Source organism: Syzygium oleosum, unplaced genomic scaffold (genome assembly GCF_021117445.2).
Source record: "Syzygium oleosum isolate NSW1041296 unplaced genomic scaffold, Sole_v2.1 Sole_v2.11, whole genome shotgun sequence".
NCBI lineage: Eukaryota > Viridiplantae > Streptophyta > Magnoliopsida > Myrtales > Myrtaceae > Syzygium > Syzygium oleosum.
In genome coordinates, this window is record NW_026607495.1 from 3,402,071 (window position 1) to 3,427,272 (window position 25,202).

The 25,202-nt window shown below is 40.8% G+C and overlaps 2 protein-coding genes and 1 long non-coding RNA gene across 4 annotated transcripts in view; all 3 read left to right on the top strand.

The window, feature by feature from the left end:
* Window positions 1-639: 639 nt before the first annotated feature.
* The window catches only part of LOC115673780 (cysteine-rich receptor-like protein kinase 10), an 81,351-nt gene continuing 56,788 nt past the window's right edge, over window positions 640-25,202 (top strand). For both annotated transcript variants that reach the window (XM_056316017.1, XM_056316018.1), the window contains exon 1: window positions 640-733. In XM_056316017.1, coding sequence (XP_056171992.1) covers window positions 655-733 — 79 coding nt within the window. In that variant the 5' untranslated portion in view covers window positions 640-654. The remainder of the gene's footprint in view (window positions 734-25,202) is intronic.
* LOC130134562 (cysteine-rich receptor-like protein kinase 10) lies at window positions 3,096-4,477 on the top strand. Its single transcript, XM_056316022.1, has 2 exons — window positions 3,096-3,275; window positions 3,514-4,477. The coding sequence occupies exons 1-2, from the start codon at window positions 3,102-3,104 to the stop codon at window positions 3,847-3,849; spliced, it is 510 nt and encodes a 169-aa protein (XP_056171997.1). The 5' UTR covers window positions 3,096-3,101; the 3' UTR covers window positions 3,850-4,477.
* LOC130139305 (uncharacterized) lies at window positions 21,405-23,787 on the top strand. Its single transcript, XR_008817542.1, has 2 exons — window positions 21,405-22,477; window positions 23,534-23,787. It is a non-coding gene; the product is annotated as an uncharacterized LOC130139305 (long non-coding RNA).

Sequence of the window (25,202 nt, forward strand, 5' to 3'; positions counted from 1 at the left end):
TTTAGAATAGTTAGGATGAAATTTAGGATTCATGATTAGTGAAAGGCTACCTTGATGTATTGGTCAGCAAATAGTCAAGTTTAGGTACCAAAAGTACATTAGTTGAAAAATTAGTGTAGTCAAATCTTCGATCCCTAAGAATCTCTGATTGCGCATGTATCGAGACGACACTCTCGTGTCTCAATTTTAGGGTTTCTAGCCGACCCTTAACAATGGCTAGTGGTAACTCCTAATGAACACATAGATTAGAAAAACCCACGTCTCACGAGGTATGAGGCTTGGGAGCACCTTCGTCCTTGGATAGATAAGCCTTTTGGTTTGTCCTTCGAACAAACCAACAATGTTCATGTCCATTGACAAATACCTTTAGACTTATACCTATACATACATTCTCCCCCCTCGATTGGTACGGGTAGGTTGCAACAACTATAGTTGGTATGTTTGGGACATTTCTAATTAGGGAAAATAACAATTAATGAAAGGATAAGAACATTTGAGGGAAATATATCCAAAGAGTCATAAATTTATTGTATAGCCACCAGTTCAATCATAAACTTTCCTATTTGGTTAATGTAATTCTTAACTTTTTGGGCGGGGAAAAGCAACAAACCTACTGCGATAACCATTGCCATCACCTATTCCGTTTGAGGTGTTATGGTACTTCTCTTTCTCACTCGTTGTTTGCTTCGAAGAAAGGGAAAGAAGACATATGAAGTCGTCCGAGGAAAGAGTGGTAAATTGACTATTTGCCTTTATTTTTTCGTAAACTATTTACATCATATAATTGAGCATATTATGAAACTTCTTTATTTTTTGTAAGGAATCAGATATATTAATCATACAAATTAAGAGTCCGTTTGATATAAATGTAACATATAATATATAATGGAAAAGATCAAGGACAAAGATCCGATTCTTCATGCTCTTCAAACAATCAAAACTGTACTCGACTGCACAAGCAATCATAATGCCATCAAGAAGAGGAATACTTTGGAAATGTAACAGCTCATTTATGGCCTTCTAGGTAAATAGATGCAGCAATTCAACAAAAAATTTACCAAACACCCATGAAAATCTCTTCCTTTCATAGCCTGCTGCATCAGGACAATTCAAACTCCCAATCACCAATATCATTATTAGGAAAACAAAGCTGAAGGGCACTCTTCTAGACTTGCTTAGATAAACTGCACCCAAAGAACAAATGGGATCTAATCTCAGTGCTTTCATGACGCAAAAAACAGAGAGTTTGGCCTTGATTAGAAGACTATCCGTCAATTCCGTGAAATATAGGCAGTTTATCTTGTATCGCCAACCAAAATATGAATCCAAACCTCAGCAAATTAGATGAAAATCAAATCAGCTGATACCATTAAACTCTTATGCCTCTTTTCCTCACAATCTCCCAAGTTGAAGCAGAGGTAAGAATGTCACAAGAAGCAGCAGTGCGAGTATCTTGGTCGTCCAAAGAAGACTTTGGACAAATCACACCACAAACAGCTGCCTGGATTGATACCAAGTCTATCAGACCTTGTATTGGGCCTTTTCCACTCAGAGCACAAATCATATCAGCTGCTTTTGGAGTTCACAAAAGAGCAGAATCATAAACTACTCTCCCCGGGTATACATCCAGCAAGATCCCATTAGGATGCCATGAGTCATGCCAGAGGGATATAGATTCGACATGACCAACCACAGAATGAGGCCTCAAAATGCTCCTAACGTTTAGCGATTCCCTCCAAGCATAGGTAGCATCTGCACCGCAATTAACAGACCTAGCATTGCCTTCAGCATGAAGGAGTGATCACGATACGAGATTCATCTCATTGCTTTGTTACCGATAGTATTGATGATATTTTAATTTTTTTCTTCATGACTAATCAAGAGGGGAAAGATTTCATTGGGGTAAGGGGACAACCATGCGAGCCTGATCTGGTGCTCTTCATTGTGATAATGTTCCCAAGCACTGGCAACCGTGTAAACGCCACTAGGAGCCAATGTCAATATAATTTGATAATCAAATTGCGTTTTTTTGGTAATGCAGGTGCGAATGAACTTACCACCGTGGAGTCCTTGAAATTTGACTTGGCTACAATACAAGCCGCGACAAATGATTTCTCTCCGGAAAACAAGTTGGGTGAAGGTGGATTTGGTGAAGTTTTCCAGGTACGTATTACATATAGTTAGAAACAATCAAGAATGCTTTACATGTGAATTGAACATAATGGTGCCGAAAATGAAAGAAACACGTAACACTTTTTATGTAAGTTTTTAAGAAGTTGTGATAAGGAATTAAACGATAAATGCAAAACACTTTAGGGTAGCCTTCCTAATGGACAACAAATTGCGGTGAAGAGGCTATCTCAAAGCTCAAGACAGGGTGACGAAGAATTCAAGAATGAAGTTCTATTAGTTGCGAAGCTTCAACACAGAAACCTTGTACGACTACTCGGATTTTGCTTGGAGGGAGACAAAAAGCTACTGGCCTATGAGTTTGTGCCAAATAAAAGCCTTGATTATTTGGTATGTTGCAGTTTCACCTTCTTATGTGCAGAATGTATATTTTGCTTGAAATCAAATCTTCGAGCTTTCACTAGCTATGGAACCTTGAAATTAAGACCTTTTCTGTTCTTTCATCTTATTATAGATTTTTGTTAAGCTACAATTTGATTGATGAGAGTAAATATATTCGCCTTGAGTTTTTGAATAGGTGCCACATGCTAGCACATAATGAGTTTTGGTGCAACGATGCAGATCCCCAAAAAAGTGGTCAATTGAATTGGTCATTACGTTATAAAATAGTATCTGGGATCACTCGAGGAATGCTTTATCTACACAAAGATTCTCGTCTCCGGATCATCCACCGTGACCTAAAATGTAGCAATATCTTGTTAGACAATGAAATGAACACAAAGATTTTAGATTTTGGCCTGGCAAGGATTTTTGGAGTCGATCAAACTCAGGCCAGCACAAATAAAATCATGGGGACTTTGTAAGTCTTAGGTTTTGAATAGATGACTTTGTTATTCGATACCAGACTTGCTCATTTGATCTATTTAAAGATGCTAATTGATCTGCATCTAAATACGCAATGCAATATACATATGACTAATGTTCAGATTTGCAATGGTTACATGTCTCCAGAATATGCAATGCATGGACAGTTCTCAGTGAAATCCGATGTTTATAGTTTCGGCATACTACTTCTAGAGATCATTTGTGGCAAGAAGAATAACTTCTACCACCAATTGGGTGGGGGTGAATATCTTGCAATTTATGTAAGTTCCACCGTGCTACTGCAGCAAATATATACGCCACACTCTTTGTGATTTTGGTCGAGTGATATTTGATATTCCTTTGTAAGAACTTAGTCCTTTTTAGCCTGCAGAAACACTCATGCATATTATTCTGTTCCTTGGTCATTTATGATTTTTTGCAAGATTCAGATGTCTTGCATGATGAGTCGTTGAATTAATGCCACAATTTTGTGAAGATTTTCCGGAATTATTCTTGCAGGTGTGGAATCAATGGAGAGACGGCACGCCCTTGGAAGTGTTGCACCCTGCTATCGTGGATTCATATTCAAGAGATGAAGTGATTCGATGCCTACACATTGGCTTACTATGCATTCAGGAAGATCCAGCTATTAGACCCACCATGACCACCGTAGTTCTCATGCTCAGTAGCGATTACTTTAACCCGCCATTGCCTCAACATCCAGCCTTCTTCATCCGAAGTAGGTCGCGCGGACTGAGCATCCCAATGAACGAGCTTGAATCTGACCAATTCACCAGCAAAACTATGTCTTCGTCGACAAGTGATATGTCGGTTACTGAATTGCATGCCCGGTGAGTGGCGCTGTGAGCGATATCTTTCTTCATGGATGGTCTCATGGTGAGGTTGCGTGGCCTTCACCGGTGATTTTTTATGAACCATAAGCAAAAAACTATATATTTGAAGAATACGCTGTTAATCGCTCAAAAGGGGTTGTGTGCATTTAAAAGAAGACTTGCCACGTGTTATCCATCATAGTTATTATGATTGTTCTAAGATGGTGTCACTATTTGAGGCTAAATCATACGTGGATCCACTGTAATTAGGCGCATTTGTACATTATTGTGCTTCTATAAGGCTCGATACTACTCCTCTTGTCTAGACTAAAGACGTAGGTGCTCCATCTCTGATAGGCTTTCTCTGGGGCGCTGATCAACCCGGGTGGGATTTGCGGGCCCTTATTGCAAATGCAGATCTCGTCTGACCCATCTCTGATAGGCTTTCTCTGTGAGACCAATCGGTTAGCAGAATTGAAGCTCTCCCTTGTAACTGGTTGTCTAACTCACCTCAACTCTTTTGGGCTGTCTTTTGTTCATAAGCCCTTCTTTGTTGTTCGGAAATTGAACTTGAAGAAATGAAAGCAATCTGTTCGACCCAAAAAAGAAAAATCTTTGTATTCTTTGACCATAGCATAGCTCGAGGCAAAGATTATCTTTTTGCTTCATGAATGCACTTTCTCTTGTGAAATCGGGATTAAATTTGTTAACTTCGGTCGGTGTTAGGAAAATTCTTCGAAAATATTATTATTTAACATCTTCAATAATAAGAACTGTGTCTGGATGGTTGGTGGAACTAAAAGGATTAGCAATTAATGTGATTAATCATCTGAGTTTGGATGGACAAAGTATTGGGTGAAATGTGAATATGCTTTGTCTTCTAGTATAAATGTGGATTTCAAGGAGCACATTCCGAAGCACCTAACAATTGTTCCACATCAGAGGCATGTCTTACGTTGGAAAAAAGAAATTGGAAACCCTCAAATTTTTCTGACATTCACACGCATTGCGAGCAATTGAATATATTATCCTCACTTTACAACGAAAACTCCTCTCTCTCTCGCATTCCTTATTTGAATTTCAATTGTTTTTTTATTCGGTTTGACCATATTTGTTGCCAAGTGGATGTAAGGTTTGACGCGCAGGAGAGCTAACATGAGACCGCGACATCCGCAAGACAGGAGTGCGTGAGAGAATGAGAGCAGCTCAGCAAAGGTCCTTCTAGAAGGATTCGCGACATCTGCAAGAGACCGCGACGATCCTTGAATCTTCCGGGCTCGACGTAGTCGCCCGTTGCAGCCTCGTCACGCTCAGCTTACACGTAACATCATATTCCCTCTTCTGCCTCTATTCTCGATATGATCCTAGGTCGAGTGCTACTGATGAAGCATGTATGAAACTCAGAATGTGGGTTGTTGTCGATGATCAATGATGCTTTTCGTGCATCAATGTTTTTTTTAGATAAAGCCTACTTCAGTTACTTGGCCAGTTTAATCCTTCTGTTGCACATAAGCCGTTTGATGAAATGCCACATAGACATGATTGTTGAATTGTTAAATATAATGATGTAAAGAATATTTACATATTTGAGGAAAAATACGTAATACTGTTTGTTGTAATTAGAAAAATAATAACTCTGAAAAAGTGATAACAACAAATAAATAGGATGTGAGGTACGGCTAATCGAGTCTCCTTAAAGCAATTAGTTCTTGCCAATGGTACTAAGCAACTTCATGAACTATGCCTCCCAAGATATAATACCTTAAACCCGTTTGAATTGACACTATGCAAACAGTACTTTGTTGAACACTTCTTGAAATCTGCACATTGAAAGAATATTGAAGTGAAAAGACGATAGGCGTTTCTGCTTCATGAATGAAGAAGATTTCGAATCAATTTATAGAGTTTGAAAGTTCATATACTCAAGAGATACATGGATTCAAGAGATACACGAATTAAATCAATTCATGAATTCAAGAGATACATGAATTAAATAGATTCATGAATTGAAGAATACATGAATTCTCGAGATATGAATTTAATATATTCACGACTTCACGAGATACATGAATTCAAGAGATGCATGAATTATATAAATGTATCTCATTTTGCTCACTTTTGTTAATCCATTAACCCATAATGATAATAATCGCCACATTAATGGATCAACAAAATATTTTGACTCGAAGAGTTTTAAATGTACCTATGGAAGTGCACTGCATCAAGATAGATAGCTCTCGCCTTGAACCTTCTTTAGTCAAAGCCTATCGGACAAACTTAACCAGTTAATGGACTAAGTCTTGAATCGCTACTTGTTGGTGTAAGCCCAAACAATAGAACTCACACAAAGGTATCTTTGAATTGAGATTAGTTCTCGGTTGTGTTTATTCCTTCGGCCATGAATTTCTCGGGATTCATACATGCTTTTAAAAATCTAGCCTTTAAAGATTTTCATGGAGTCGGCCAGCTCCACGAATATAGGTGCATTCTTATGAAAGGTATCCTACCAAAGCTTACTAGGATGTTGAATTCCTAGCTATAGGAATCATTAAACGCATAACATACCCTTAAAAAGCTGTTGGAAGCATTGTTGCATTATAGGAGTGGGAGAAAGTGCGCATACTAGAGTTTTCAAAATTTGCGTTGTCCTATTGAACCTAGCCCATAGGATCTCCAATCACTAGGTTAGGTTTCCACCTTGGAACCTTTTTATTGAATTAAGGCTTTTAACTCCATTCCCCTTGATGCGCGGTTTATCTGATTTCTCAACAAACTTTTTGTGAGCGGATCCGCAATGTTTTCCTTTGACTTCACAAAGTCCAAAGAAATTATTTCATACGAGAGCAATTGCCTTACGGTATTATGTTTACGACGAATGTGTCTTGACTTACCGTTACATATCACGTTATATGCCCTTACAATCGTTGATTAACTGTCATAGTGAATGCATATTGGAGGCATAGGTTTTGGCCACAACGGACCATCCTCCAAAAACTGTTGAACCCACTTTACTTTTTCAGCAGCTTTATTCAAAGCAAACAAACTTTGATTCCATCGCTGAGCGTACTACTAGTGTTTGCTTTGAGGATTTCCATAAGACTAAGTTACCTCTTAGCGTGAACACATATCCACTAGTCGATTTCAATTCATCGAAATCCGAAATCCAGTTGACATCACTATAACCCTCCGAAATAGCTGTTGCAAATAACCCAACACTCTCAAAAGAGCATTCAAATGCTCATGACCAGGATTACTTGTATACCAACTCAGTTTTTCTACTGAGTACGCAATATCCGATCTAGTGTAGTTCATGATGCTACCGATCACATGAGAGTGCTCTAGCTGCCTAATATTGTTTTCAATATTCTTTCTTAAAGTTATGTGTGAAGGAAAAGTATTATTCACATCTTTAATGTTGAACTCTTTAAACCTCTCAATTACCTTTTCTTTTTTTTGCTAGACTCTCGATTGCCTTTTCAATGTAATGAGATTGTGTTAAACTTAAACCATCTGAATTCCTTAGAATTTTGATGCCGAGTATAACATCCCAAACACCTAATTCTTTCATCTCAAAGTTATTCTTGAGTACAATCTTGGTGATTTTGATAACCTTGGTGTTATCTCCATAAATTAGCAAGTCATCGACATATAGACAAATAAGTGCACATCCAACTCACATGAATTTAGTGTACACACATTTGTCACTCTCATTGATTTTATATCCATTTTGGATTATCGCACGGTCAAACTTCTCATGCCATTTTTTAGGAGCTTGTTAAGTGCATATAATGATTTAACAAGTCTATCCACTTGGTGTTCTTGTCCTTTGACCTTGAATCCTTCATGTTGTTCCATATAAATCTCTTCGTTGAGGCCACCATTGCAGTTTTCACATCCATCTAATATATCTGCATGCGCTACTATTTTGAGCATACACGATGAATGTACAATCTACTGTTTTAAGTCCCAACCGAGTTTGTTTAGGAGGATAAATCACCACCTTGGCTAGTTAGCCCCACACTTTCAAAATTTGTTGGATGGTAACCTTCTTGGTTTAGTAGGACTCGGCCCATTGGCCATGGCGGGCTTGAGCAGCACTGACCCATTGTCATTCTATTGTCGAGAGCAAGAGGTTTTTGCCCTCAAGCCCTTCACTCTATTGCACATGAAGTCCAAGCCTTCGCCCTCAAGTCTTCCGCTCTAGTGTACACAAAGCCCGAGCGTTCGCCTAAACCACATGAAACAACTCCCAATTTGGAATGGGCGCACCAGTAAAGAGCCACGACAAGCTCAGCCCATTGGATCCGAGCCCATGTCCCATCACCTTGTTGCCCTCACTAGGGTTACAAACTCGTGTGAATTAACTCCGCATCCAAATATTCTTTAGAGTTCTTTTAAACAATCCATCAAAAAACGGAACCATATGTCATTTTGCCTGTACTATTATGACAAACAGTCCCAGGTATATTAGCTATGCGACTAGTACCCACACCACCATAGATGGTCTCGACCCGAAGGCCCACAACATTTGATGCCACAAAACCAAGCCCCAATGTCTTAACCTGTTCAACACCTTGAACCCGTTTGAATTAGCATTATGTAAATAAGACTTTGTCGAACACTTCTCGAAACCAGCGCACTTAGAGAAAATTGAAGCGAATAGATGAGAGGCATTTCTACTTCTCGAATGAAGAAGATTTCAAATCAATTTATAGAGTTTAAAAGTTCATGTACGGAAGAGATACACGAATTAAATCGATTCATGAATTCAAGAGATACATGAATTAAATAGATTCATGAATGCAAGAGATACATAAATTCTCAAGAGATATGATTTATGAATTCAAGAGATACATGAATTTACGAGATTCATGATTCAAGAGATACGTGAATTAAATAAACGTATCTCATTTTGCTTACTTTCGTTGATCCATAACCCATAATTACAACATGAATAGCTCCTAATTCTATGCGAGCCAAGGGTGTTTTGATATAAACTACCCATTTTGCCAACGTTTGAGTCCGGATTCAAGTATAATACCTTTGCTATTATCATTGAATCTGCACACCCCTTACTCGGTTGTGTCTTGCTTTGTGTTTTGACATGTTTCCATGACTATTGATGGTAATTGCCGGTGTGAGACGTCCAAAATGGTGTTAAATCTCAGCTCGAATGTCAACCTCCCCACTCATTCACCACAGTTTGTCTATCACACATCTCAATGTCTATCTACTGCTGTTGAGCGTGGTCGTGAATGTGATTTGTGAAATGAATAATAACGGAGATGGTGGTCGAAGCGCTGCTGTTTGATGCCCAAAAGTAGCTTATGGTGGCCGAGGGTGGTGGTTGATGTTTTGAGATGGTGTCATGCGGCGATGGTGTCATTTGGTGATGTCGTTGATCATCGGTTTCGACCGTAGGCGATAAGGGTACCCGGCGGTGAATATGGACGAGCAGTGGAGAAGCCGAAGTGAATCTCGGGCCATTGGCTAGAGTTGGGTTTAGATTTTCGGGCTAAAATTGATTTGTGATGGGTTGGGCTTATTGAATTCTGGCTTAGAAGGCTTGGGCTGGGGGTGTCTGAGCTGAGTTTGGTCTAGTGGAACATGGGCTTATATTGATGAGCGGGGGAAACAGGAAGCTTGGGCTTGGTTTACTGCGGTGACCCAAGCCCAACAAACCATCGCCATAATTGGATAGGGCTCGAGGGCCATTCCGAATTTTAGATTTCCGGGTGAGACCCACATTCGGACTGGGTCCTCTGACCCGATCCGAGTCCTCATTTTTCATGAATAAAAATTAAGAAAAAATTCAAAAAAAATTAATTAATTCAAAAAATTCAAAAAATTTTCGAAAATTAGAAAATGTTAGGAAATAGTTTAGAGTTTAGACTTTGATTAGTTTGTAGATTTTTAACGTTAGTATTAGTTTGGAATTAGTCTAATAACACTTAGTTAGTGGATATCTAGCTTAGAGTTTTGGTAGACACTTTGATTTAGTTTCATCTTAGAAGATTGATCTTTTAGAAAGGAAATTGAACTCGGTTTGATTGTAGCTCATGGGATTTGCTGTCCGGGGGCATAACAACAAGGTAATGTATATTTTTTGCCCGACAAGTATCGAGTTTTCATTTCCACATATCTATTTCAAGTTTTTTCAATACTTGAGTTTTACTTTCCGCACTTTCAATACATTGATTGTTTTTTTTCTTTTTAGCATGGTCGGGATAAGTCTTAGAATCAGAACAAACATAAAAACATTGCACGGACACATCAGTTGACGAATAATCAAGTCTGGATACTGAAAGTGCACTAGTTAGATACCTAATGCAATCAAGTCCCCGACTCTAGATGTCTAGTTGCGTAGGAAGTGAGGTATACTCTCATACCTCATTTGGTTTCTAGCCAATCCTAATAGGCTAGTGGCAACCCATCATATAGAGTTATGATAGGGTTAAATTGAATTTAATTAATAAAAAAATCCCAACGTCGCGCAAGTTAAGAGTTTGGGAGAGCCCGCACCGATTAAGGACCTTTGGTCCACTTTTGACCTCATTCTTTCCCCATGCGGAAAAAAAAAGAAGAAAAGAGAGGTGGCGAGATTAGTCAAGTACGTCAGCAGTACCGAATGGATTCTAATTAAGGAGTGTTAAAAAATTCATGGATGTGCTAGATTGTATGGCCTTTATTCATACGCCTATCCTCTCCTGCCAAGCTATCACCAGTCAACTGGAAAACAAGACATCATGTGGGGAGTATTTATTTTAATGCATGATAAGGAATGGGATTTCATACTCTAATGATGGATCTGGTGAAGACGGTAGCTTGTCTACCTATAAAACTTCCTAGAAGTTGCACCCAGGTTTCATGTTGAGATGGATTTTTCTATATTTCACGTCGCACGCGCGTGAGCAGCTACAATCTCGCTTAGTCCAGTGACAATCAATTCAACCTGACCCAATTGGCATCCTCATGTTGGGCACTTCTTTTTTTTCTTTTTCTTTTTTTGCCTTATATTATTTCTTTTGATTTAAGATTATTCGAAAACATCCATTTTATTTATGGGAATCGATAATATGCGAGGATGGTTCTATATGTCTAATTCTTATCCACAAGCCAAATTCTAAACCTTTACTAATTAGAGTTTATTTTTTACTTTTTTTTGTACAGTTTTGCCCATCGCCTCCGAGTGGACTTTATTGACCTTTTCTAATGTTCCACTACTTTTTTTTTTTGTTAAAATAGTTTTTTGCCCAAGGTCTCTTCCCTAATTAATATTGGGTGGTTTACCCACTATTTTGCTCTTCTCCAGTTCGGTAAATTAACAGCAAGAATTTAGTCGTGTACGCCTGCAGTAGTAAGTGAATTCTAATCAAGGAGCGTTAAAAAATTCCTGGATCTACTAGAATATATGGCCTTTATTCATTAGTGTGTCCTCTCCTTAACCATTGAATCGACAAAATACCCAATCATGTTGTTAATCGGCAGCGCGGTGGAAGCGGATCGTAACTTTGCAATTAAGTTGGGAACTATAGAAATTGACAAAGAAATAAAATGATGAACAATAAAAGGACAAGAGCAATTTATGTGATTCGTTTTGAATGTCAAAACCTACGTCCACGGGAAGAGCCAACAAATATTCACTAATAAATCGAAAAATTACAGAGTTTACAATCACTCACACACTCGAGTTTCTCAGTCCTAGTATATATATTCAATATCTACAGTGTTTAATAACTCAACTCGATGGACTCTCTCTAAGCACAAGTCGCTCCGACCTCACGCCTCTCTTCATTTCTGGAATCTCTCTTGGCTTCTCGGCTATTTCTCTCCGGAGCTTTCCATCTTCAGGCTTCCTCTCCGTTTATAGGAGAAAGGAAAGGAAAGGAAACAAGAAAGGGACGCATTGAATGATTTCATTAAATGGTAACGCAGGCCCCCACTTTCAGCACCAACGATGCCTACCATAATGCATGCACAGGGCAATGTGCATGCATCGAAAAGAGATGAGCATGATTTCTGCTTTCCTCTTCTTTCAATCCAAAGACAGAAGAAGTCAATGAATGAAGAAAAATGAAGCCTACAATTTATTACTTTAGCCTATTCTTCTTGCGGCTACTTTGAAGGAGCTTTCATGTATGGTCAAAGAAGAAAACAGCTTGTGGGTCCGTCATTAAATGCTGCACGTTGCCCATGGAAAGAACTGGATAATTCTTTCGTCAGAACACGGGAAAAATGTCAAATAAGCAGATATGCAAACTGAGGAAGGCCATCTCCAGCTCTCCGCCATGTGAAGTCGCTCTGGTTCCGCAACCTGTACTGGGGCGGAGTTCCAGCACTCCCACCCTCCGCCCTTGCGTCCGCCCTTTGCCCACCTCCCTATGTCAGACTTTCTCTCACCATCCATTCCCATCTACCCGTGATTGTTCAGAGCCCCTCTGCTCTATCCTTCTCTGTGGGTGAGCTGCTTTCCCTCCGATCTGTTTCGATCTTCCTCTGTTTGGTGCGGCACTCATTGTGTTGTGCTTTCTTTCACTGGGGTTTTCTATCTGCTTATCTTATTGGCTTCGTTCCCCCCCTTCTTTCCTTGTTGTCTCCTCTCCTTCTTTTTCGCACATAAGGTGTTTGTTGTTTTTCCCAAGTGAAGTTCTGTGTGTGTTCGTGTCCTTCGTTGCTGCTCATCCTCTCCCAGCTCCTCCTCATTGCTGTCTTCCTCCCCTTCATTGCTGTCTACTCCTTTGCTGTTGCTCTATCCCTTGCTCCCCATCTCGTTCGTATACTTTAGATTTCCTTTGCTCCCCATCTCTCACCTATCTCTCACCCATCCCTTGCTCCTCTTTTTCCCTCGCTCCCCACCACCGTCCCCTTAGTTCTCTGACCCCTTTCAGCCCCTCTTCCTCTCTGTTTCCTGAGTGAAGTTCTCCGTCCATTTCGCCTTTTTTTGAGCACATCGTCCTCCCCCCAACACTCTCGCAGCTACCTCTGTGATCGTGTCCCTGCTCAGCTGCTCATGGTGTGTTGACGCTCATGGTCCAAGTTCTCGAGCGCATCGATCCAACCCCTTCTGGCCGGAGGCAACGTTTCATATCGCCAGGAAAAACTTCGAAAATGGTGGTTACAACGCGACGCGGTAGAGGAAGCTCTGGGAGAGCCTCATCGTCGAACACAACAGAACTCAAAGCTCTATCCACCGAAATAAAAAATAGTCTCTTCAGTTCTGAGAAAGAGAAAGAGGCAGCCTCTCCAGGGGCTGAAACAGGATTTGAAGCGGGCTTGCCAGAAACACTTTCTGTCGCCCTCCCTAATTGTAATGATGATATTTTGGCTGAGGTTACTTGTACCGTTGGAGGCGCTGAATTGGGAGATGGAAATCTAACAGATGTTGTTGATGGAGTTAGCAATTGTACTTCTAATTCTAGAACAGCGGCTGATCCTAAACATGTCCAGGCACCCTTTTTGGTAAACTCTACTGCTACCACATCATGTATGTCTTGGAAAAACGTTGCTATGGGTAATTTTGCCCAGTCTGCTGAATTAGAATTTCACCCACCAGTCAAGAGTGGCGATAAACTTATCGCCGTTCCCCCACCCGAGGTTCTAGACGAGGGTAAATCTCACTTTCAAAACTGCCTAGTGGGATACTTCCTCACCGCAAAAATATCATTCTATCAAGTCAGAGGAGTTATAGAAAAATTATGGGGCAAAGAGAACATTCTCGATATTACAGCCACGGAGGATGGCTTCTTCTTTTTTCGCTTCTCCAATATTGCAAAAATGGTGGAAGTGATGGAGGTCGGGGTATGGGACATTGCAGGAAAACCTATGTTTTTGCAGAAATGGCACCCCCATATAAGATTAGAGAGAGCGAAGGTCACCTCTGTGCCTATTTGGGTCCGTCTTTATAATGTCCCCCATGTTCTCTGGACCAAGAAAGGTTTAAGTTATGTTTGCAGTGTTCTTGGTAGACCTTTATATATGGACTCGGCCACTGAACAAAAACGGCGGTTGTCCTATGCAAAGGTATGTATCTTAATGAATGTAGATAGCTCATTCCCAGGGAAATTCGATATCGACATGGGTTAGGGCGGCTTCTTTGAGGCCTCGGTTCACTACAGCTGGTTACCTGTTAAATGCAAGACTTGCAATAGCTTTGGCCCCAAAGATTGTAGAGCTACAAGTAAAGAAATCTGGGTTCCTAAGACCCAAAAAAATGTTGCCCCTCCTAACTCTGTCTCAACTCATCGGGGGACGATAGCTACTGAAGAAGTAGAACGGGTTACTCCGATTCCATCGAATCCATCTCCCACCCCGAAGAATATTGCTAACCCCATGGTTACCCAGTCGAATGCCCATGCTGGTGTAAGGTATGATCCTTCTTCCTCACAATATACGCTAGTTGGTAGAAAGGAAAGAGGATCAAACAGTAGAAACAAAGATGACAACAATACAGTGCCTTCTGATAATAGATTTGCTCCTTTGGAAGTGGAGGCTACTTCGGATTGTTCCGTGGATACATTGGGGGCGTTGGGGGATGTAACGGAGCCTCCTGATTTATGAATATTGTCGCATGGAATGTAAGGGGCCTTAATCATAGCCCCAAGAGAAGGGAACTGGTGGACTTTGCTCTATCCCTAGATTCCCAAATTCTTCTTTTGTTTGAGCACAAGATTAAAGAAGAGAATGCTGATTTTATAATTGACAGTAGTTTTAGAAATTGGAGTTATACTCATAACTATATGTACAACAACTTGGGTAGAATATGGATCCTATGGAAACCGTCTACGCTTAGTCTAACCGTTTTGGAGGTATCTGCCCAAGTCATACATTGTCTCATTGAAAAACCTGGGGTGGAACCTTTTTTGCTATCTGCCATCTACGGGTACAATACCGAAGTTGAGCGGAGGCTTCTTTGGCACAATATTTCAAATTTTTCTTCCGGACAAACAAGAGACCTGCCTTGGTTGTTAATGGGCGATTTCAATGAAACAAGGGACACAAGCGAAAGGATTGGCTCGACTGTTCGTTGGACTGCAGGTATGGAGGAACTAAATACCATGATTGAAGAACTTGCACTTATTGAACCTCCGTCTACGGGACCTTTCTTCACATGGACAAACAAAAGCATGGGAGATAATTTCAAAGCGAGCAAAATTGACAGAGTCCTGATTAATGCAGAATGGCAGAACAAATACAACCACTATTCAGTTGAATTCCTGCTTCCAGGAGTTTCAGACCACTCCCCTTGCTTGGTGCGACTTGACACCACATATAGGAGAAGGAAACCTTCTTTCAAATTCTTTAATTTCTGGACCACTAGCCCGGGTTTCCTGCCTTTGGTGTCCACTTGCTGGCAACAGGTTATCAGAGGATCTAGAATGTTCACAGTGGTGGCAAAGCTCAAAGCACTGAAACAACAACTCAAGGGACTGAATAGATCTCAGTTTGGTGACTTACACTTAAAGGTCAAACAAGCTAAGGAGAACCTAAAACAACTTCAACAGGAGCTTGTGATTGACCCCTTTAATCCCATTACTCGGGCGGAAGAAAAGGCGCAGCTGGAGGAGTTACTTGTTCTTAGTAGACATGAAGAGGTTTTGCTTAAGCAGAAATCTAGAAATCTATGGCTGAAGGAGGGTGACGATAATAGTAAGGTTTTCTTTGCCTCCATGATGCGGAGGAGTGCCCAGAACAGGATCAATCATATCAAACTCGAGGATGGCTCTACTATTACCGAGGAGGGTGCTCTCAAAAATGCAATTATAACGTATTATCAGCATCTCCTTGGAAATCCTAGTCTTACTAGCATTCCATATGAGAGATATGTTTCTTTATTTCATGAAGATATCAATACTCTTGTTACCTTTCCTGTAGTTCAGAGATCAGAAATCCTCAGAGTCTTAAAAGGTTTCAACGACTTTAAAGCTCCGGGTCCAGATGGCTTTAATAGTCTATTCTACAAAAGCGTTTGGCACATCATAGGGAAAGACATTGAGGAAGCTATCATGGAATTCTTCTCGTCAAAAAGAATGCTGAAGTCTATAAATTCCACGTTGATTACACTCGTACTGAAGGTTTAGAATCCATCTTTCCTCAAGGAGTTCAGACCCATTTCTTGCTGCAATGCCATATACAAGATCATATCTAAGCTTCTTGCAGAACGGATTAGTTGCATGCTTCCGAAGATTGTCGGCCTCAACCAAACTGCTTTCATCAGTGGACGACAGATCTCGGAGAATATTCTGCTATGCCAAGACCTTCTACACAACTACCACAAGGGAGGAAATGGTAAATGGGTGGCAATAAAGATTGAGCTCATGAAAGCCTTTGACATGGTAAAATGGGATGCAGTCCTCGGGGTTCTCAAAGCTATAAATACTCCTCACGACTGGGTTGCTCTGATAGCTGAATGCATTACTACTCCGACATTTTCAGTGAACTTCAATGGAGAGCAGGTTGGCTATTTTAAGAGTACGATTGGGCTGCGACAAGGAGATCCACTTTCTCCATACCTTTTTGTAATGGTTATGGAAATCTTTAACAGAATTGTTCGTGCGAAAGTTGCTGCTTCTTCTTTCAAGTATCACTGGCGTTGCAAAACGCAACGAATCACACACGTATGCTTCGCAGACGACTTGTTATTATTTTCCCATGGAGATGTAGATTCCGTCCTTTGCCTTGTAGACGCCCTAAACGAATTTGCAACTCTCACAGGATTGCGTTTCAACCCGGACAAATGTCAAATCTTTTTCTCTGGGTTGAATGAGGATGAGAAGCAACTTATACTGGACCACACGCCTTTTTCTACAGGTACCCTCCCCATCAGATACTTGGGTATCCCCCTTGTTACCAGAAGACTTACCCACACAGACTGTAAGAGTCTTACCGATAATATCTTCAAGAAAATTGAAAATTGGGGCATGAAGCATATCAGTTATGCAGGACGTCTACAGTTAGCCAAATCAGTCCTCATCTCCATATGCACCTATTGGATGCAAATGTTCCTACTTCCAAAGCACACTATATACGAGGTTGAGAAGAAGATTAGACAATTCTTATGGGCTGGTAATTCAGCAAATCATGGCTCGCACAAGGTTGCGTGGCAAGTAGTATGCTCACCTAAAAGGGAAGGAGGATTAGGATTACCTAATTTGAACTTATGGAACAAAGTATTGCTAGGTCGCATGCTGTGGAATCTTATCAATCTTCCATCCTCCTCCCTTTGGAGTACTTGGGTCTACAACACCAAATGCAGAGGCACCCCAATTATGCAGCTCGACATCAAGGGCAGTATGGCTTGGAGCTGGAGATGTCTCCTCAAACTAAGACTCGTTCTAACATCGATTATACCGAGCCCAAAATACTGTTGCCAAGATATATATATGATGAACTCAGACATGTGCGACCAGCTGTGGAGTGGTATAACCTAATTTGGACCAGCGGCATTAGCAAACACAATTTTATTGGTTGGCTAGTTTGCAGAGATAGACTACCTACAGCAAGAATCGTCGCACAATGGATACCTTCAGTTGATATTCAGTGTAATTTCTGTAGGGCTGGTATTGAAGACAAAACACATTTATTCTTCGAGTGTGAATGGACAAACAACATATGGCGTTGTATCCTAGCACAACATGGGATCAGGCGCCTTTTAGGAGGATGGAATGAAGAACTTCAATGGATGATTAGGGCAACAAAAGGCAAAGACTTGGCAGCAAGACTCCTCAAGTTGTCCTTTCTAGCAACCATATATTGCATTTGGATGGAGCGCAACAGCAGACGATTTCAAAACAAGTCAACTGACTTTCATATTCTTTTGGCTAAGGTTCGTAAAAATGTCAGAGGTAGAGCTTCGCTCTACCAAAAAATTAGACCTTCCCAAACAAATGTTGTATTAGCTACTATATGGAGACTTCCTACCTCCATCTTTTTGAATTATTAGCACTTTTTGTATTGCTGGGGGATGCCCCTAAGCTGCTATACTTCATCTGGTTTATAATACCTACATTCACACCAAAAAAAAAAATGTCAAATAAGAATCTAAAATGGAGCTCTTCTCTTAAATAAAAATTTAAAATGGATATTATATCAAATAAAGATTTGGAGTTGCTATATCAATATCAAATAAGGATCTCAGCTTGCCGGTCGGTCAAATATTCACCGACCGGCGAGCATGTGACATTTCCGGCGACCGGAGTAGGGACATTTTTGTCAAAAGAAATTGGGCATAAACTAAGAAACCCTAAAACAAAAAAAACCCCAAATTAAAGCAAATGTTTCTTCCGTTCTTCTTCCTGCTCCTTCAAGCACCCAAATTGTTCGGTGGTGGAGCACGATTTGAAACCAAAACAAGAAACCCCAAGCTTCTTTCTTCATTTCTTCACGTCTTCGTTGGTAGAGCACCCAAATATTTCTTTCTTTTTTGTCTTCATTATTTTCCAAAGAAGACGACACTCACGTTCAACTGAGTTTCGTTCAAATTGATGCAAACGATTCTTCGTTTGTCCAAGAGAAAAGGGATTGCAGCTTGTTAAGGCAACATGTCTGCAAGGTGTGGACATGTGGTTGAATATCACACGAATGGCAGCGAGGAAAATGATGGTAGGAGAAATATTTTTTGTTTTATAGTATTATTTTTGCTTGTTATGTCGAATTTCTAGGCGAATGTCTCCTATGAGTTACGTCCACTGTGCATTTTTCTAACTGGATATACTGTTGTTGTGGTCCTACGTGACGGTGGTATTGGTCCCCGTTTTGCAATTTTTTAATGCTCTCATTTTGTTTTTTCCTGGTGTACATTTTGTCGTTAACGGCCAAAAATCACTCAATATGTTTTTGCTTGGTGTATATTTTTTAAATGCTCTCCTTTTTATGGTTTTTGAGCTCTAGTACATTGACCAAAATCACTCACTATATCAATAAAAAGTGTTGGTTTTTGAGCTCTTGCACCGGAGGTGGTCATTGACCATGCCAAGGATAAGGTCCGTCACTATAACGGTGGCACTTTTGTGCGCACACGAATCTGAATATATATTATCAAACAACTAGCACAAAAAACATTTTAAGTCCATAATGCACAATATTTTGTGACAAACGGTATCCAATAAAAGTGTGTTACGTAGTCATTAGTGGAACTAGTTTTCTTTCATTAATCATAGCATGGTACAAATTTATTGCAACTTTTTACTGTTTTTGTTTTGTTTTTTGCATGGAAATATATTGACGTCATTTTTGCTTCCTTTTTGCACCAGTTGAGGGATGCGAAGAAGTGAACTGTGATAAGGTTGCTGAGGGGGATGAAGAAGATGGGTTTGCCTTTACTGATCTCGATGAGTTATACATAAGAAATGTAAGGTATGCTGACGGTGATGGTTCAATAGAGAGAGATGGGGGCAACATTAGTTTGTATGTTGGTGTTATTGCTGATAATACAAACTTCTTGAATATGAATAGCGAAAATGAGTATACATATCCCGAGTTCAATGCTGAGGTTGATACGGAAAATCCTGTCTTCAAGTTGGGGATGTGTTTTAGTAATGCTGAGGAGTTTAGAAAGGCCGTTAGGAACCATACCATAAAAAAATGGGAGAAAGGTGAGGTTTGTTAAGAACACACCTAAGAAGTTGAGGGTGGTGTGTTCTGAGGGTTGTGATTGGCTTATATATGCTTCCAAAGTGCAAAGGGAGCATACTTTACAAGTGAAAACCTTCAATCCCATACATACATGTAATAGAACTTTACATGTTCCTCAAATAAGCACTAAATGGCTAGCAAACAAGTACTGTGATAGGTTGAGAAACAATCCTACATGGCCGGGTGCTTCAATAAAAAAAACAATGGAGCCAGACAATATTTTGAAGTTGTCAAACACAATGGTTTACAAAGCTAAGGCAACGGCAATGAGCATGATCACCGGAAATGAGGAGGACCAATTTGGGATGCTTAGGAGCTATTGTCAAGAACTTCTGGATACCAATCCAAGATCTACATGTATGATTAAGATCGAGCAATGTCAAGACCAATTCAAGTTTAGAGGAGTTTACATTTGTCTGGATGCATTAAGGAAGGGCTTTCTAGAAGGATGTAGGCATTTTATGGAGTTTGATGGTTGCCATTTGTCATTAGGCTATAGGGGTATACTTCTAGCAGCGGTGGGCATGGATGGCAACGATCAGATGTATCCCTTTGCATGTGCAGTTGTTGGACAAGAAACATACAAGACATGGCATTGGTTTATTAGTTTGATTATAGAAGACTTGGGGATTACGAACCTTGAAAACTCAAAATACTGGACTTTCTTGTGTGACAAATAGAAGGGATTGGTGCAAGCACTAGAAAATTTAATGCCTGAAGCAGAACATAGATTTTGTTTAAGGCATCTTTATGAGAACTTCAAACTGCATCACAAAGGAGTAGAACTTAAAAAGCTTCTTTGGAAGGCTGCCATGGCAACCGGGGTATTTGATTTTGACTTGGCAATGGAAGAGTTGAAGGTAGTTGATGCCAAAGCTTATGATTGGTTGTCCCAGAGGCCTCCAGTGCAATGGAGCAAGTCCTACTTCAGGACAAGCTCAAAATGTGACATTTCTTTGAACAATTGGTGTGAAAGCTTCAACAAAAGCATTATTGATGCTAGGGACAAGCCTATCATCACAACGCTTAAAGCTATAAGAGTACATCTCATGGAGAGAATTCATAAGCGAAGGGATGGGATGGCTAAGTACACTAGTGTAATATGTCCTAATATCCAGAAGATATTAGATCTTCAAAAACAGTTTTCAGCATCATGTATTCCTACCTGGAATGGGGAGGATGAATTTGAACTGAGTGGGCCATATGGAGACAAGAGAATTGTTAATATTAGACATAGATCTTGTAGCTGTAGAAGATGGGACATTAACGGAATCCCTTGTTGTCATGTTGTGGCGGCTCTTATATACATGAGGGAAGAGCCTGAAAAAAGGGTTCACGCAAGTTTCACTAAGGAAACATTCATGCAAACTTATAGCCATGTTGTGCATGTTATAGATTCTAAAAACACGTGGCCTGCTAGAGAGTCATTACTTCCACCATATGTGCCCAAGCAAGTTGGTAGAAAGAAGAAACAAAGAACAAAGTCAATGGATGAAACAACTCATAAAAATTTGAAGACAAGAAAGAAGAAAGTTATGCAAGAGCCTATGGGAACAAAGTTGAAGAGACATAATACTACAATCACTTGTGGAAAATGTGGCCGATTAGGCCATAACAGTATCATTGCAATAAACCATCAATAGCATCAGTGGCGGCAGCAATAGCATCAGCATCTTCAGCCCATACATTAGCCTCATGTTCACAGGATGCTATGGAAAGCACTCCATCGGCCCCATCAGAATCACAAGCTGAGATAGTTGAACTGGTTGCTTCAATTTTTGGTAACATCTCAAGCTCGTTGTTATCTATGGGAAGGATGAAGATGCAGGTATCCATTTGCCCATGGAATAAAGGAACATTATTATTATTATGGGCATTACATAAGATGTTTTTATTTAAAGGAAAAGATGCAACATCAAAATTTTTGGGAAATGTGGCCCAAAAATAGAGTCCCTCGTGATTTTTACCCAAGCCCATCAGTGTCCCAGTCGAAAGGGCTTGAAAGAGACAGACATCAGAATCAAAGAAGACCCGACATGAGTTGTCTTCACAAAGTTTGGACACGGAAATGAGATTAAAGTGAAAATCTGGAATGAATAGAATGACTTTGAGTGTGATGGAAGAATTTAGCTGAACATTTCCAATTTTAGCGACGGAAGTGTCACTTCCATTTGGAAGACGTATGGAGGTATGAGGGGAAGACTTGTTAATTTTGAAAAAGAAACGTTCATCGCAGACTATATGGTCACTAGTACCTGAATCAATAATCCATGCCTTTTTCGAAATGGCGCTCATCAAACAATAGGAAATACCTCAATAACTGGCCGTTTTGTCTTGTATTCCCATCTGATTTAAAGCCCTCATAATTTGTTGAAACTGATCATTATTAATGGGCTGGTTGACCTTGGCATGTGCTGCGACGGAGATATCTCGTTCCTTTTTATCTGTCGGCTTCCTATGCAATTTCCAACAATCTTCTTCAGTGTGATAGGGACATTTGCAATAATCGCAAAATTTACCTTTTCCTTTGTTGGAATTGCCTTTGTTTGATGATGTGGCAGAATTTGGGCGACGAGATCCTTTCCAGGCAGGTGATGACGTGGCATGATGTGCGCCATCTGATTTGGGCATGGCGAGAATTAAAGATGGACCATCTAATCTCGCTGAAGAACCTCCACCATCTGATCCCATGATGAAATCATGCCTGTTCGTTTGATGTGAGAGTCGAGTGTATTCTGGGCCGTCCGATTTAGTGAACAAATCATGGATGTTCGCTGGAAAAGAAGACATTCCATCTTCTTGATCCTCGAGAAACCCTATTGGGTTTCGTGAGCCTCCATGGCTGGACCTCGACAAGAGTGGTCGTTGCTCCGGCGAGGCCTTGGCTGCGAGAACAACGCGATCACCCACTTTAACATACTCCGACGAGGCCAATCATTGAGATTCCTCCTGAACCGCAAGTTGGTATATTCGGCCGAGCGAGGGGACGGGTTCCATGGCCAAGATCTGGCTCCAAAACGGTAAGTACGATTCATTTAGAATAAGCAAAAATCGTGTTACCTTTTCCCGTTCTTTCATGGCTCGATATTGAGCCAATGTGGTCTCGGGTCCTTCCAATTTTTCCTTTGCCATTTCGAGTTCGTTCCACAGTACGGACAACCGGTTGAAAATGACAAAAATCGACAGATTTCCTTGTTTGAGGTCTGTTAGGGCTTGAGTTAGTGAGAAAATTTTAACCCTATCAAGTTTCCCGTACATTTCTCGCAAATTTTCCAATATTCTCTTCGCGTCTTCGGTTGGAGGAAGTCCGTCGGCGACCTCTGGTGTGAGATAGTTCCCTATCCAGGTCCGCACGAGTTGATTGCATTTCCTCCATTGCCGTGCAAGTCGATCGTCGATCGGGATTGGGATGGTGCCATCAATAAAGCCTTCTTTGTCTTTGGTAATCAACGCTCGCTGGAGCTCGCGGGACCACACAGAATAGTTTTCCGGTCCCGAGAGCTACTGGACGATGAGGCGGAGTTCGGGTCCATCGGTGGCGGACGTATATAGGGGATCGCCGGGTTTTGGCCGTTCGCCGGCGAGACCCCCAAACGGAAGAAAATCGGGTCCGTACATCGGGTAGGGATTTCCTCCGAAACCCGACAGACCCGATCCATTTTGGCCCGAAAAAGACCAACCCGATCCATACCCTGAAATGGGCTCGGTGACTAGTGGTGGGCCTCCTCCTGGCCCGTTGTTTTCACCATGCTCCATGGGGATGAGATTCTGGACCAGGCTTCTCTGGTTTGTTTGACCCTGGACGGGTTGAACCTGCACAGGAACAACCCATTGAACATATGGGTCTGAAAAAAAATGTCCAGGGTTAGATTGAATGGGCCCCGAAATGGGCTGTACAGGACCCGACAGTCCCTCATTGGGTCATGTGTGGTCTTGTTCTTCTATTGTTGAATCTGGTTGATGCTCTGTAGAAGTATAATCTATTCTTTGATTGTTGAAAGACGCTTCAGAGTCTTGGTGTTCACCAGATTTTGAACTTTGGTTTCTCGGCATGATATCTCCCTTTGAAAATGCAGGATGTTGGCATGCGGAAGTGTTGAAATGCGGAAGCTAGGCTAAGTAGGGAGGCTATGATACCATGTCAAAAGTTTAGAGGATGGAAAGCGATTGAAGATTGGAATTGTGTATTGCTTTCATACATAACAATGTGTAATTACAGCCCTATTTATAGTACAAGAAGTCTAGATGATTAGGGAAAGAAAATATACATAATAAAGAAAAAAAGATTCCCTAAGATTGCCTGATATGCAATATTCTAATTTTCCACCAATGTAGCATTCAAGATCAATTAAGATCAATCAGCATCGGCAATGATATCTTCAACAATCAGCATCGGCAATGGTATCTTCAACATATTCCTCTGCCTTGGCGACATTACCACCGCCACTTGTGGCGATTGCGTGGCAAACGCGAGCAAGGAAATACTCTATAAATGCCCAAAAGAGAAAGACTCCACAAATGCCCAAAACAGAAAGACTCCATCATTTGGTATGATGAGTGCATGCTGCGTTACTCGAACCAATCCATTTTCTCCGTCAAGCAAGAGTCACCATCCTTCATATTGATGAACACGGTCAACATTTCAAACCCTAGCAGCTTCACCCAGTTGCTGAAGGACACGACCGATGAATTGGCGGAGAGGGCGGCGAGCGATGGGTTCGGGAAGAGGTTTTCCATCAAGGATGCCGACATCATGAGCTCAAATCGGCTGTACACGCTCGCACAGTGCACGCCGGACTTGACGGCGGCGGATTGCAAGTCGTGCTTGCAAGCAACCATCGATAATCTGCCGAGCGATAAGGAAGGAGGGAGAGTCTTGGCCCTGAGCTGCAATGTTAGGTTTGAGCTTTACAAGTTCTATAATGAGACTGTCTTCCACGAAGCACCGGCACAGGCACCGGCACCGACACTTGCTCCGCCACCTGCAGCGGTTGTAGCTGCTGCTCCTCCTTCAACTGTGAGATCTAAAGGAGCCAAAGAGTTATGTTTTCTCGTGAACTTTGCGTTCTTTGTATTGCTCGGGTAGTGTTTTTCTTCCCTTTTTGACGGTGATGAGAAGCTGGGTTGTTGAAGTAGAGTTACTTTTCATTCAGTGTAATAGCTGACGACGGCATAGTGAGAAAAAGTTTGTGAGCACCTAGAAGTTCTTAAATGTGACTCATTTTAAGGACAAGATGAGTAGATGCGATCCTCCATGGTAGGAGAGTGTGCGAGAAATATACTAAGACTCATCTATTAAATTCAAGGGATAAATGTACTAGAAATTTTAAAACTTATCACGAAAGTGCAATTGAGTTCTAAAACTTTCAAAAAGTACAATCAAATACTAAAACTTGTCACGAAAGTGCAATCGAGTCCTCAAACTTTGATAAAGTGCAATCAAGTCCTAAAACTTGTCAAATTGATGCAATTAAATCCTTGAGTTAACATCATCAATTTATTTAATAAAAAATGCTGACGTGGCATTTTTAATTACTTTCTCTCTCCTAAGTGGCATTTTTTAATTTTTATTTTCTTCAAATATGATTTTCATTGGATTAAAAAATTTAATAAAAAAGCTAAAATTTTATTTAAAAAACAAAACTGAAAAAAAAAATGGCAGGGCAGGGCAGGGCCTTGCTAGTGGGCGCCATCGCTGCCCATCGTCAGAGGAGTTGGCGGAGGTCACTGGCCTGGGACGAGGCT